Source organism: Sinocyclocheilus anshuiensis, unplaced genomic scaffold (assembly GCF_001515605.1).
Source record: "Sinocyclocheilus anshuiensis isolate Anshui unplaced genomic scaffold, SAMN03320099.WGS_v1.1 scaffold615, whole genome shotgun sequence".
Taxonomy (NCBI): Eukaryota; Metazoa; Chordata; class Actinopteri; order Cypriniformes; family Cyprinidae; genus Sinocyclocheilus; species Sinocyclocheilus anshuiensis.
The window spans coordinates 622,152-637,022 of NW_015552647.1; the positions used below are offsets into that span (position 1 = coordinate 622,152).

Below are 14,871 nucleotides of genomic sequence, written 5' to 3' on the forward strand. Positions count from 1 at the left end.
ATTATCTGTGTTTTTTGTTCTGTCACTGTCATTCTGTTACACTGTGGAAGCTTCTGTCACGAAAACAAATTCCTCGTATGTGTAAACATACCTGGCAATAAAGCTCATTCTGATTCTGATTCTGAGAGTAAATACAAATAAAATAAACAGTGATTTTCAGGGTTTTTTTTAGGTAGGTCTAACATTAGCTTTTAGGTACAGAAATTGAATAAAGTAATGAAATGTAAAACAGCATTGCATATTTGACTGTATAAATTAAAGATTAATCTTTATTAAAGTTCCAAAAGCTATTCAATCAAGAGCAGTGAGTGATTTCTTTGTTGTTGCTGTTTGATTAATATTAAGAAAGTGCTGTCACTTTAAGAGAATGCACTGATCCAGTGCACTAATACAGTACGTTCAGCCGGCTATGTTTGATATAAGATACTTACCGAGACGGGCATTTTGGCATAATTTTTGTGTGCATTTGTCCATTCAAACACAATACTTCAGAGAAAGCTTAATATTTGCACGTGTTCTGAGGCGCGGGTTTGCGTGCTTCGGATGAGAGCATGCACAAATCTTCTCACTGCACGCGCGAGCTCGCATCCTCTGGCTCTTAAATGTTCAAACTGGCAAAGCTTAAACGAGTTTAACACAGATATCAACGTGTGCTGTTCAGGTCTCACCTGTGCGCGCGCACTATCAGCACCCGGGTGATGACGGAATAAATGCTCATATTCCAGCATACGGCATTCGCACTTAAATGAGTTTAGTTTAAACACAGATATCAACGTGTGTTGTTCAGGTCTCACCTGTTCACGCGCGCTATCAGCACCCGGGTGATGACGGAATAAATGGCTGCTCATATTCCAGCATACAGCACTCGCATTGAACAAGAGTGAATGGCTTGTCCACGTTTTTTTTTCATCGCTGTTGTTGTAATGTATTAGGAAGCCAGAATGCGCATCCATCAACAGAAACATACATTAGCCGAACCCTGTTTTTTTTTTACGTGTTATTTATAAGAAACCATATTACAGATGCGTTGTCAGATTTAAGTTGAACCGTGGTCCTTCGACTTTGAGGGGGCCAGTCCATCATTTTTAATGTTCCAGCAGATTCCTTCCATCGCAGGTAGTTCTGGCAATAGTTCGTTTTATGGGTATTATCATGGCCAATTCAACAAAAACAACTGAAATCTCTTAAATCTCTTAAATATGCCAAGTGTTCTAACAATTTTGGCCACCACTGTGTGTGTATATATTTCTGTCATGACAACTCTTGGAGGGATTGGCATGGTAATGTACATGACAAAGTTAATGCATTTGGTCTTGGCGGAATAGATCTGCTACGCTGCTGCTGCTGTACCGAGACTTGCTACTGCCAATACATCCACAACATGCTGCTGTAAGCATGTAAGAAATACTGCTGCTGCACATATAACACATATGAATAACCCCCATATAGCATACATGAATCACCCCGTAGCGGATCTATACAGGTGGAGCTGGGGAAGGTGGAGGTTTTCTGAAGTGCGCTGCAAACTGCTACAGGAAACAAAAGCCAGGTATTTGAATATTGAGCAGTAAGTTCATTGGCAACTGAAACAGGAGAGAACCAATCAGCTGCCATGTGACAATGATGTTGCCAGGTCAGATTGAGCTAGACCTATCGGACTGCGCCATCTAGAGTTTTATGCCAGAACTCTGTATATATATATATACACACACACAGATGTATGAACAGAAAAAATACAGATATATACACAAAAATATATTTTGCAGAAAACAAAACAGGCTATACAGTTTTGCTTGTAGATATCAATTTCTTGTAGATAGAAAAAAATTTCTAAGATATGATGCTACTAATATGGTAAATCCAGTGAAAGAGCTTATTGTGACAACTAAGCAATTTGATTTGCTGGTAGACTGATAAAAAATTCATATGATTTTTATGCCATGACTTTTTGTTTTACACAAAAATGGAGGAAAAAAACAGCACTACCCACTTCTTGGTAAACTGTGCTGAGGTTTTCCCGTTGTTTGAACAACCCGGTTACTCCTTTGGTATCTCTATCTGATAACTGAAAACAAATGTTTAGCAAGCTAAGATAACACAATAACACTCCAGCCCACTGCCTGGCGTGATCGTTCTCTTACCTTGACCTCTCCCTGAAATAGATGCCTGAATTACATACACACAAACACACACACAAAAGTGTCGCTTTCCCCATTACGTGACGAGAGGTTGGCACTGACAAAAACGATCTATTACACCGTCACTGTGCACTCGAGAGAGCAGTCTTCCTGAACGAAGAACAAAGGTTGATGGGCCCTAGAAGGACAAGTGTCCTACAAAACACCGTCTCAAACCGGCTGTTAACAACTGCACTCTAGTTTAAACAAGCCATCTACACAGGGACACACTGAAGGCCTTTTCTCTCCACTTCGCTCTTCATTGTGATAAAAATCGACATACGTTGGCACAAGGACCTGTTATTGTGTAGAACTGTTTACCTAGTGAAGCTGATAGGATCATTTCATCAGCCTTTCGATGCCAAACCTGAAAGTGCTTGCGAGTTTATTTCTGTTCTCAGTATTTGATCAGTTCAATAGTGTGAGTCAAAACACACTTTTTGTCAAGGAGCCTGTTTTACAGGAGGTCTTGTGTTATTTAAGTGAAAGCCACTCAACTTAACCAATTGGAAAACTTGGAGGCGCTTCTCTACCCCTTTAACCAATGACATGAGTTTAGAGACTGGATTATGTTGGATATAAGAGTCGAAATAGTTGCGCAGAAATCACTAATAGTAGCTTGTCATGTTTACATTTATTTTCCAACCTAGAATGACTTATTTCGATTATGCTAGGTCCAAATGAGCATACGTTAGCTTGGCTTGGCATAGACTGTAGAGTTCTGGGATGGAAAACACCAACTTTTTTAACCCAAAGTGATGTGGAATTGTAAAGTTTTCTCCCAACAAAGCAACATCTTCAGTTTTGCAGGCACATCAGTGATAGCAAACCTCAGAAATTTCCATTGCTAGTTCAAGACATTCCCCTGTTTCGTGGCAGGCGTCCATAAGGCCACAGTCAAAATCACAACTGCAGTTCCAGTTGTTATTGTGTGCAGGTTCCGCGGGCGGAGAGAAAAGCATGTAGGCAGGGCAGATGGAGTTAGCAGCTCGCTCACATGTTTCTGGTAGCATGAGGAATAATTCGTAGAATCGGCAGAAGAGACAATTCAGCACAATCCCGGCACAGAACTCTGAACAACAAGAACAAAGAAATAATGGGATTGTGGGCAGTCAACAGGGAATGCTAAAGCATCTACACTTTATTCACAGCTGCAGGAAGTGTATTTAAAAGAAGCATGTAAAACCTTCCTAATGGAGAGTACACTTGTAGTTTGTATCGGTTTAGTTAGCAGAAACATGATGCTACAGATGCTGGCAATACGTCATGAAAATAAAAGGCCTGAACAAATAAAAAGAATGAATTCAAGTACTGATGCAGTTCAAAAATGGCCATATGTGGTGCTTCTTGCCAAACCAATCTAGTAAAATGAAAGTGTGATAAGTTTCAAGCTTTACGACATAATTTGAGCACAACTAAAAGCACTTTTATGTTCCAAGGGTTTCAGGTTTTTTAAATATTTGTATATATAAGCATATTTCTGCAATAAACTTAAAATATGTTGTTTCTGTATATCACAATCAACATCTTTAAATCAATAGTTTAGTATATTTTTCTGTCATTTCTAACTTATGACATTCATAATGCTTCATAGTATTGTAGTTCTTTCCTTCTTGTACATTTGTCCTTTTGTCTGACTTTCAAATACTTGTTTGCCTCTTTAACAAAGACTTTTGAAAAATCCATATAGGGTAAAATACTAGTACTTTTATGTTCCGAGGGTTTCGGGCAGAAATGCGATTATGCAAAAAATTTAAATATGATATAATTTTGGGTGCTTGTTATTAAAATGCTAACTATAAAATTATAAACAGATGGCTTAAAATGTTTCAAATGTAATTTCCACCGCTGTTTATTATTTCCATCACCACATGTTATCAAACAAAATCCATAATGTGATGGAAATGTCTGAAATATGACAGAAATTACAGAATTCTCCTGTGATGCTTGTATGTAAACCATTGGACATTGTTAGTGGGAAAATTAAATAAACTAGCAAGAGAAGATGTGTTTTGTAAGAGTTTTTACAAGGCCAAAGTATCCATAGTTAAAGATACACCCTTAAACATTTGTAATGTACAAAGAAACAGCACTGGAAAAAATATTGCTGAAAAATGTTAAACATTAACAGACAGGCTTTATCACTACTACAGTACATCACAATATGCATCCATTTAGAACTGAAATGATCACATATGTCTAACACACATGCTGCTACTGTCTTACTGTATGTCAAAAAGCATAAAAATGAATGATGTCAGAAATGCTCAGAATGACATGTCATGATCATGCCAAGAGATTAAAAAGCCCATGGAGTGTTACATATGTTATAGAACCTAAATGCCTCTTTGAAAACTCTTTACCTTGGGATCTCGGCTGATGGGGATAGACACTCAAAGGCCCTTAATGACCAGGAGTCTGTCCGCACCTCTTGTATACAACAGTTTAAAAGCCTCCCAGCTCTCGCTGGGCACTTCTGTACACATGCATAATTTACTGAATCACCTTTTCCTTCAAAAGAGAGAAGGAATAGAGCTGTGTGGAGATGTAATCAATTATCATCCATCTGTATAGGTGTTTTTCCTTTCCAGGCGCTTCCAGGTGATTACATAAACAGGGGGATTTTAGTGTAGAATCAAAAAATCAGGGGGATTTTAGTGTAGTCGACTTAATGTGATGGTCTGTTTTTAAAAAATGTTTCCACACAGCCCAGGGTTTTGTGTAAAAAAATAAAATAAACCAAGCTTCAAATGGGGCTTTCAAGACTTTAAGTAGATTTGAGCCTAATGCGGGACAAAATACCTTTGCCTCTGAGCATAAGAGTAGGAATTAGATTAACCTCTGAATATTGTACCAGGAAAGGCATTGTAACACATGTCTAAACCTTGACACTACGACATAATGACTGCACCTTAACTCATCTGAACCTACCGGCTGAATGAGGGGAAATATATTGTTCTAATTAATTTCATATTGAAAAAGCTGTTGAATCATAATAGTCACGCACAAGAGTTCGCTGCGCATGGCTTTAATAATTCATCTCTATATGTAAGTTTAATCGAATGTGCTGCTTAATTCAGTTATTCAACTGATGTAGACAGCTTTAAAATCACATGCGTTTCCTTAGTTTTCATTTTAAATTATAGATAGATTTGAAAAATTTACAATTTAAAAATGCATAATTATATGCTTGTGGCAACACATAAATTCATTTAAAAAAAATCAAAGGATTTTTAAAAAACAAGATAGTGTATAAAACTAGTGCTCATTTGAGAGAAAATTAGGAGTTGGAATTTTAATACAAGACAATTCATGGTGGCAGTTGATGTTGTAATAATTATTCATTAGAGCATTTTAGGGCAGTATAGTGGTCTGGGAAAGAAGAAGGTGGCCAATCTGCAAACCCAGGTGTGATGATGTGTGACCCACCTCCTCTCTCCTGGGAGTCAGATAGGGAGCTGCTGGAGGAGGAGGCAGTGCTGTACCTGTCCACCGAGCATAAGGAGTATGTGAATTCTGTAGAGCTTGTTTCTGCTTCTCTCTCCCAGGGATCCAGCTCAGGAATGGGTGAGAGCCTTCCAGGTGCTGTGCTGGATACCTCTGTTATTGCAAAAGAGAAAGAGTTTTTGGATAATCTGCATGTTTACACTTATTGAGCAAGATATTGATTTACACTCACCTAGTAAGTGAGATTATACAAAAGGTTTTCATAAAATCCTCTAAAGTATTAAAGGAAAAGTTAATCCAAAAAGGAAAATTTTGTCATAATTTTAAAACTTGCATGGCTTTCTTTCTTCTGAAGAACAGAAAATGAGATATTTATAGAAGAATATCCATATAATGAAAGTGAACAGGGACCAGGTTTTCAAAGCAGGATTTTTAATTAAATAATGACATAAATTCAGTCTTTTCCTCACACAACACTATGAGGTGACTTCAGAAAAGTAGCGTCAGAGTTGTATGGGGAAATTTTATAATGTTTTTTTGTCCTTTTCGGATCTTCATTGCCCTGGTCCCTATTCACTTTCACTGTAAGAAAAAATTGGTTCCACACAGGTTACACATTCGCAACGCCTATTAAAACCATTAAGTACACAGTTTTTGAGCTTCAAAACAAAGCTTGTAATGTTGTGATTCACTGCATAGCTGGTTGGTTTGGTTCATGGCTTATTACTCTTTAACAAGGAATTTTGAAAAATCCCTAAGAGAAAAATTTAATGGAAAATTACTATTACTAAAGTCTGCTGAAAAAGTGGGTGGGCACTAATGCACTCCATATTCAAGCCCCAAACTCATGCCATTGTCTGAGCCAGAATCCAACATTTCATGAATCGACTCTGCAATGTTTTGAAAGTGCCACAGAGCCATATTTTTTTTACATTGTTTTGCAAAGCTTACTTATATATTTGTCTCTGCACATTTAACTGGTCAAAGGAGAAAGTGTAATTTTTGCGGTGCTCAAATACATCCCTTTTAAATACTCTAAACATCCCTGTCAGTAACAAATCTACCACTATATATGCAGAAGAATTAATGTTCTCTAATCCACCGTGTCAGTTCTCATTTCAAAAGTTCTTTCATCCTGAAGCAATGTTTATCAAGGCCTGTCTAGAAAACATGCTGAGATGTGTTCCTGTGCTCTCACTGGTCTCAAAGTGAGCCCAGAAATCATTCAATAATGAATCTGCCAGATCTGAATGCAAACTATTAATGAATCATTGCTTTGGCTGCACTACCTTGTTTATTTTTTCTTCCACCTATCCTAAATGAATTATTCAATGTGCTTTTCTCTCTTTTATTTAACATTTAATGTCTTATGATTAATTAACACACGGGACATATTTTCCGTAGAGGAATCTGCATTGTTAGTCCAAAATAAAAAAGAGAAGGGGAAAGACAAATGAAAATGGCTTTGGGCTGTATTGGCCTTTTTTCTTCTTCTCTCTCTCTCTCTCCTTCAGATTGAATAATTTAGAAAAGAGGATAAAGAACGGTTTCTCCACAAAGTTCTGTGGTTTGTCTTCACTGTGTTCTCGCTTTGTGAAGTGAACGTGTTATGATATGACAGACGTAGAAGATTAATCTTTCGTGTTTTATTACAGGGGAGCCCATGCTCTTTGACAACACAGTCACAGGATTTAAACAGCAGCTTCGAAATGAGCAGATTCTCAGGTGTGCCATTATCAGCTGTTCACAATCACAGCACAGCTGTCATGCATAACCATTTTATGCATGATATAATCTCTAATACAAGTCTTTCTGATAAATAAATGTGGGGATCTATGGCGTAATAGACAGTGTGACAACTAGCCCCAGTCTCCCCTTCTCTGAGCATACTACACCTTCATAAAAACTACATTTGGGGGAGGATTTACTGGATGGGGAAAGTTATAGTCATAGTGAAAAAATAGATAAAAACAGATCCATTAAGACTGGGGACAGGATTCACCTATTTCTAACTGCTCTGAAAGCTAATGCACTGTTGCACCCTTCAATCAATAACCATCTCAAAATGAGTGAGAAAACATTGTTCTCAATATGTCATGCACCAAACCAAAATCGTTTCAGTGTGTTAGACTAATATGCGAGCATGCTGGCTATTATTTAACTTACCAGCTTTTACCAAAGAGCTTCTCTCTCCAGTTTTGATCAAATCAAGCTTGATTTCCGCGTTTTGTCCAGCCATCTGTCTAACAGTGTGATATCAAAACAATTGTCATTTATGGTCCGAATCATGAAAAAAGTACAAAGACACTGCTAAAGCTGTGTATGAAAACTTACCATTGATATAACGTTACAGTTATCTTAGTGACGGGAATGTAAAGACATCACGTGAGAGATTTAAAGATGCGCGACACGCCTTCAGCAAAACAAAAATGATGATTCCTATCTCACTTAAGCAGATAAAGCTGTACGTCGCTATTTTACTAATGATTAGTCATAAAGAAAGTTAGTGAGACTGAAAATTACAGAAGTAGGCTACTGTCATCAAAGCAAATGGGAGGATTTCGTTTCTCTCACACCCCCGCTAGTCGTCACTGCTGGTTTAAAGAGAGAAGCAACTTTGATCGACATGTGAGACACACCCAAGTCTAGCGACGACGTCGTGACGTGTATTATGTTTGACAACAAAAACTCAAGGTAACGTCGCGTTTTATAATTTTTGTCATTCAGAGATGATTAATTTAGTGGTAGATCTCATTATTCATGTTCAAACACGTCTTCATATGCATATTTGATGCTGATGTTTCTAGAAGATGTCGCACTTTTTTCACAATTAGCCTTGTTGTTTCTTCAACTATAGGCAATTTGGCTCTGTAGAACTCTCTTAAAACACTGTTTTAACACTCCCACTATTTACTAAATTTGTCTAATTACAACACTCGCACTATTTACTACATTTGTCTAATAACTGTAACAGCTGACATGTGCAATACAGAAGAATTGTATCTTTTTTTCTGACTTCTCTTTTCTGTACTTGGTAAACAAGTACACTAATTTAGAAAAACCCCAAAAAACAAACACTTGCATAATTGTTTGTGGTGGAAATAACAACCCTAAAAAAGTAAAATCAAATTATATAAATAATATTCATACTATAAATATTGAAATATATTAGTATAGCACAGTAGTTTTGGTCTTTTACTGTTTTTTTTTTTAAAGTTGAATAATTCATTCATGATGGGTTTTCATATTGTAAGATTGAAAGTCTTAGTCTGTGACGATATAAAATCTATACGTAGAAGGTATTCGAAAAAGAAATAATCAAAGCATGGTAAAAACTTTGCAAGACAGTTTGAATGTGAACTGGATATAACAAAAAGAAAAGAAAAAAAGTTGTAAGTGTTAATAAAAATCAACCCTTGGGACATAAAAGTGTCATAAGTTGAAGAAACACCCAATTATGTATCTACTTTCTTCCAATATTATTCACAGAGTTTCACAAGGGGAAAAAAAAGACTTTTTTTATTCAGAGCCTTATGCTGTAGCCTGTAGCACTACTGCAGTGAAGTTCAGTAGTTTTTTCATTGCACACAAACATGTCTACACATACCTATTCACACAAAACAATCATAGTTCAGCTTCTACAACACATGCTTCTCATATAAAAGCCAGTCAGCAGAGATGAACTGATAATGAGCTCTATTCAGATTTCTCAAGGTTTACAAGCCTGCCAATTTACTCTAACTAGCCTGCAGATTAGAGTTGAATTTTAAAGGATGCCCTGCTGTGTTTGCATATGTTTAGAGAACAAGGGGCCTGCTAATTGAAAAATTAAGATGTGGGAATGTGTGTGGGAGTGGACCGTGCCAGATGCCTTCTTCAACGGTGAGTGCTGGTTAAGTGTGAAGAGCACCCTGTGAAAGAATATTGCATGCTGGAGACAACAGTCAGGATATAGATTATGCTCAGATCACAAGGATTCCATTCATTGCAATATGTTCCTTTGTGCCATAATGATTATCATAAAATGGCAGTTTGTCATGTAGCAAATCTCTCATCTAAAGCAGTAGATAGAGAAAAACAACAATTATAATACATTAAATTTGCTTAAGGAAAAATAGTTAGAATACACGGTTACTTTTGGTTACAAACACAGCTACGATCTTCATCTTTAAATAAATCAATCAAATGTTGTAGGTTCAGTGCAGTTCATGTTTCATCTCCAAAAAAAAACAAAAAAACACTTTAAAGGATTGCAATCTTAATAAGTTCAGATTTGATAAATATATCAAACTTTGCAAGGTTTTTAGGCTATATATCATCTAAGACCAACATGCAATGATAAGCAGTTTTAATCAGTTTTGTTTGCATATGTTTACAGAACAGAGGGCCTGTTAATGGAAAAAATATGAATGTGTGATAGACTGGATCAGATGCCTTTTCAAAAGCAAGTGTTGAGTAAGTGCTGTGTTTTTAAGCTATATATCATAAAGACAACATACAACGCATATATATATGTTTGCTTTTTTGCATACAGACTTTTGTAAAATGTCAGACATGTTTGAATATGCTGTCTCATAATACGCTAACATTTCCTTCTTACCTTGAGACAAAGACAGATAAAATGATCATCCATGGAGTCATATTCTAAATCCAGTTGATAATTAATTATACTGCAACCAGATTCCCTTCCTCTAAATTATTTATGAGTTAACCCCTCTTTTATCCTCCAGTAATGAAATACATTATGCGTAATGACAAAAATAGATTAATTCATTTGTATAAAAGGAGAAAAACCTTGCTGCTTTAAATTGAATGATAAATATAGCTTCCCATCCCCCATACAAAGACACTCAGTTCCTAGATTTACATGATGATGGATGAGTTGAAACAGAATGACTTTGATAGACTCATAGTTAAGATTCTAATGGATTGATTGGAGTCAAAATGAAGCTACTTGAAGGAATTATGTAATTGCTGCACCATTTGCATCAAGAAATTGCAAAAATATTAATTTTGAAAAGTTTTCAGCAAGCAGTTGTCTCTGCATATTAAGCTTGTTAAGATAAATATTTGAAAAAAAAAAATAAAAAAGGTTAAAATTAACACGCTTCAGCTTTAAGTTTCCAATTGTTCCTGACATTGGAACTAACGCAGATAATTCCTCAATTTCCAAACAAGGTTATGATGTCATCTGGCTCCTAATAATGTCAATAAATCTCCCGGATTTGTCAGCTTTTATCAAATGTTTGAGGACAGCTATGTGACCAGGCCATCATACCAGGTTATTCCAGTGAAAATGACAAAGAAATATCCCTCCCAAGGACAGTCAAAATAGATATCAGAATTTCCAATTAAGACTACAGATAAATGGCCTCACAATACTGCAAAATATCACAGGAATATGAGAAAAGGAGGAAATTGGATTTGGTGAAGTTAAACAGTATATGACTTAAATCTGTTGGGGATTCTCTCTCAAACAAAGAAAGTGAAGGTTTCCTAAGGCGATGGCTTCACTTGGGAATTCCCAGGGTGATCCAAGGGGGGCTCGGAAAACCCTTGAAGTTATTCAACCCGGTAAATGACTAAATAGATTTTTTTTTCTATTAGCTGATAGTCCCACATTGGTTGAAGGCAGACTATTTGACTCTCTGTTTTTTATTTAATTAGATGTCAAAGTCAAAATGATCATCTTTGATGAATATTTTTGAATTATTGATATTCCTGGCAATATTGTCTTGGCACTAAATGGATATTCTAGTAGAATATAGATATTCCAATCTGAGGAGCAGATTATATTAACCTGCTTAGATATTTTGTAGTCACATTTGTCTTTTTGAATTGATTTTTATATTGTTGGACTTCCATTAACCAAATTCCATATATTCCATATGTATCTTCAAAAAATGCCTTCATTATGGCATTTTTTTTATTTTTGATGAAAGAAAACCAAGGCCACTCATTTAGCAGAAAACAATTAACCATACAAGTAAAAATGCACTTTTTTTGCAAAGAGAGCTTTTACCATTAGTGTAATTATGATATGACATCAGACATTCTCAGTAAAGTATTGTCTTGTTGTTATTGCGTAAGACGGATTATGATTGGGTTTAAGCGCATGCACATTATGAGGTGAGCCCTAAGTAGTGCTGAGGAGGGAACAACTCTCTTATGGTGTCAACCAGATAATAAGCTCCTTGATTCATATATACTTTAAGAGTCAAGGGTAACACAATGCTGGCCTTGTATTTCTCTCTCTCTCCCTCTATGTGTGTGTGTCCTTGCTGGTGAGGATCTCTTTTGTCCTACATTTTCATGAGTGTGGTCTCCCTCCGTCTGCTAGTGCTGCAGGCATATCTTCATACAGCACTGTTTTTATACACTGTCAATTCATCTCTCTCATTACCATCATTAATAAGGCCTTTGATACATCTTATTACAAGGTTAATTGGGACAAATCTGAAGCATATCCCCCTGTATCTTTTAATGTGATACGTCTCAAATACTCGTCGCTCAAGGTAGGCCGCATACCACAACTACAGAACAGAGTAAAAGACCCTCTAGTGCAATGTAAATGTTCACAACAGCTGGTATTCATTGATTGGTGTGTTCCAACAGTGAGCGGTTTATTGTGTTCCTGGGTCTGTTTGATGTCTTACCTTGGACTGTTTTGCTCAAATGTGCTTTTAATGGTGGTGTGTATGCGCCAAATTGTTCATTAAATGATTTTAACAGTGCAGTGTGACCAACTGCTCGCCTGTTGTCAAATGTTCAAACTGATTTGAGAATAAGAGGAGGTGTCTCTTGGAAGATAAGGATGCCATTCAGCCTATTTTGTACAAATGTTCAGGACCAGGCAGAATCTGCAGACTTTTTCACTCATTTTCTGGGGATTTGGGGGGAAAATTATCAGAATAGCAGCAGAATAGATTTAAACAAATTGTGTTAAATGGAGCTTAGAATTGTACAATGCTAGAGGTAGTTGAAAGTGTATGAAATGTACCAAATTTGTCATAAAGCAACAAGTACAAGAATACAAGAAACTTCTTAAACTTTCAAAATTACATTCAGTGTGGGCCTGAAAATGTGCCTTAAGTTGTTGTTTTTGCAAATTACTAATCACATTTAGCAATATGGCAAGACAGAGAAAATCATTTCCATCTTAGATTTGCAGTTTTTTTTTTTTTTTGGAGATGTGGCAGATTTTGACAGAAGTTAGACAGAATTATGACTACAACTGCCTTTGTTCAGTGATTAATATTGCTAATGGTACATTTTAAGTACCAGGACTCTGCCTTTAAGTCTTTGCTAGCATATTTTTACTTTAAATTTATGATTATTAAGCAATTTGGACTTCAAATACCTGTGACGAACAATTATTCTACAATTGTTCGAAGGACCTTTGGGCACTCAAGGTCTTAAAGCTGATTATTGCAGAACATAGTCGCTGTGAAGATTTCAAAAAGACAGAAAATGAGTTTGACAAACCTGCAAGTTCTTACCTATTGCTCTATTCCAAATAATACATTTGCTGACAAGGCCGCTAAAGAGTCTGAGGTCCGCACAGTGCCGACTCTATGTTCAGGTGGGAAGGTTTGAGAGCCTTTATTATCTGGGCTAATAAGATCTTTCAATTATGAAGAATGAGATGAACAAATTAATTAATGGTTCTGATACAGTTTTTTGCAACCTTCAGCAAATGTACTCTTGAGAAATATATGAGAGCACATGCTGATTTTGTCTTTTCCTTTTGTGTGAATACTGTTTTTTTTTTTGCCTTATTTCTCACTTTAGTACACAGTGATTGCCTGTGCTGTGCTTTTCAGAACTGATATTGTGTTAGTTTTCAATAAATGTAGCACAGGTGCGATAAAAGCACTGTAATTAATATTATTGATGCCACTTTTTGCTCTCGTGACACATTTTTTCTTCTTTTATCCTATAGGTTAACTCGTCCTTTGCTGAAAAATGTCACATTACCCAAGTATCCTGGAGTGAAGCTTTTGCCATCGTATAATTTTCCCATAAAATGGGAACATTTAAGTGTAGAGCGGTGGAATTGTATGTCAATGAATGGTCCCGTTAATAGTGATATCACTCCCCGGAACAAAAGGATGGAAGGCTGAACGAGAATAGAGGAGTGGCGGTGAGTCCATGGAGCATGTACCGTCGGCCATTTCCGTCCCCTCCGTTTGGGTCATGCACTAGCCCATCGAGAGAGCGCGTACATGACTGACAATACCCGCAAGACAAACGGTCCACTCAAGCACAAACCACGCTCAGACAGAAATGTGCAAAAAAAAAAAAAGTTATTAAATTAATTGCGGTCGTAATCTCGTAAAATATGTGTCAGAAAATTATACGCTGTTCGATTAACACATAACACGGATGTCAAATATGTAATAAAATCCTGATCAATAAAACAATAACCATGTTGTTAAAAGCAGCCGTTGAAAGGTGTTGCCAGCTCTGTGTTTCAGGGGTGAGCACCCCTTTTAATATAAACGGATTTCATCTTTCCACTGTGTCACCTAAATCACTACAATGTTTGTGTATACAATTATAATAAGTTAATAAATTGTAGCAATGGATGGATTAGGAATACTCTCATCGACCCCATATATCAGGCATTGTCATAGGCACAGAAAATTCATGTCTAACAATCTGTTGATTACGCTGTGCTCTGAGGCCGCAGAGAGAATAGCTTTTAGTAGATACGCTATTTGAACCTCTTGCATTGTTAAAATCAATAAGTTTCAAGCAGTAATGACCACAATTAATGAGTCTTTTTACATCTTCAGTTATCTATATCTATTTTAGTCTTAACGGCAGGTTTAGTATTCTTACATTCTGCGTCTTTCTGAAAAACGACACTTTTGTCTTTGCAAAGAACAGAGCTCATTGATTTTGTAGTGAATGACATGCTGTACCTTGGCCCTAAAGCAGCGCATTGAGAGCATACGGCATAAATGATCACCTATTGTTCCAGATACATCGTCTTAGTGCTAAAAATTCACTATACGGTATAAATGGTATAAGTTTGGGTCTCATAATGATTCTTTTCCAGCTGAAAAGGTATTTGTGCATAGCATTCAAATGTATCATCGACCTAAATGTGTTTCTTTATGAAAAAGTGTTTTAAGGGAAGGCTTTCATTAAAAAAACTGAAACCGTATTCCTCTTTCTCTGCTCAAGCACACTGAAATAATGTTCATGCCACATTGACTTCCAAAGGAACATTAGTGTATTT

General features: G+C 36.5%; 1 protein-coding gene and 1 long non-coding RNA gene across 2 annotated transcripts; one reads left to right on the forward strand and one right to left on the reverse strand.

Moving 5' to 3' along the window:
• Positions 1-1,908: 1,908 nt before the first annotated feature.
• Positions 1,909-8,215, reverse strand: LOC107667017 (myoD family inhibitor domain-containing protein-like). Its single transcript, XM_016458593.1, has 4 exons — positions 7,959-8,215; positions 7,791-7,867; positions 5,607-5,777; positions 1,909-3,249 (listed from the first exon to the last, which is right to left on the reverse strand). The coding sequence occupies exons 2-4, from the start codon at positions 7,861-7,863 to the stop codon at positions 2,993-2,995; spliced, it is 501 nt and encodes a 166-aa protein (XP_016314079.1). The 5' UTR covers positions 7,864-7,867; positions 7,959-8,215; the 3' UTR covers positions 1,909-2,992.
• Positions 8,216-8,246: 31 nt separating this feature from the next.
• LOC107667018 (uncharacterized) lies at positions 8,247-14,298 on the forward strand. The gene is made up of 4 exons (XR_001631745.1): positions 8,247-8,318; positions 9,426-9,506; positions 10,003-10,079; positions 13,567-14,298. It is a non-coding gene; the product is annotated as an uncharacterized LOC107667018 (long non-coding RNA).
• Positions 14,299-14,871: the final 573 nt, after the last annotated feature.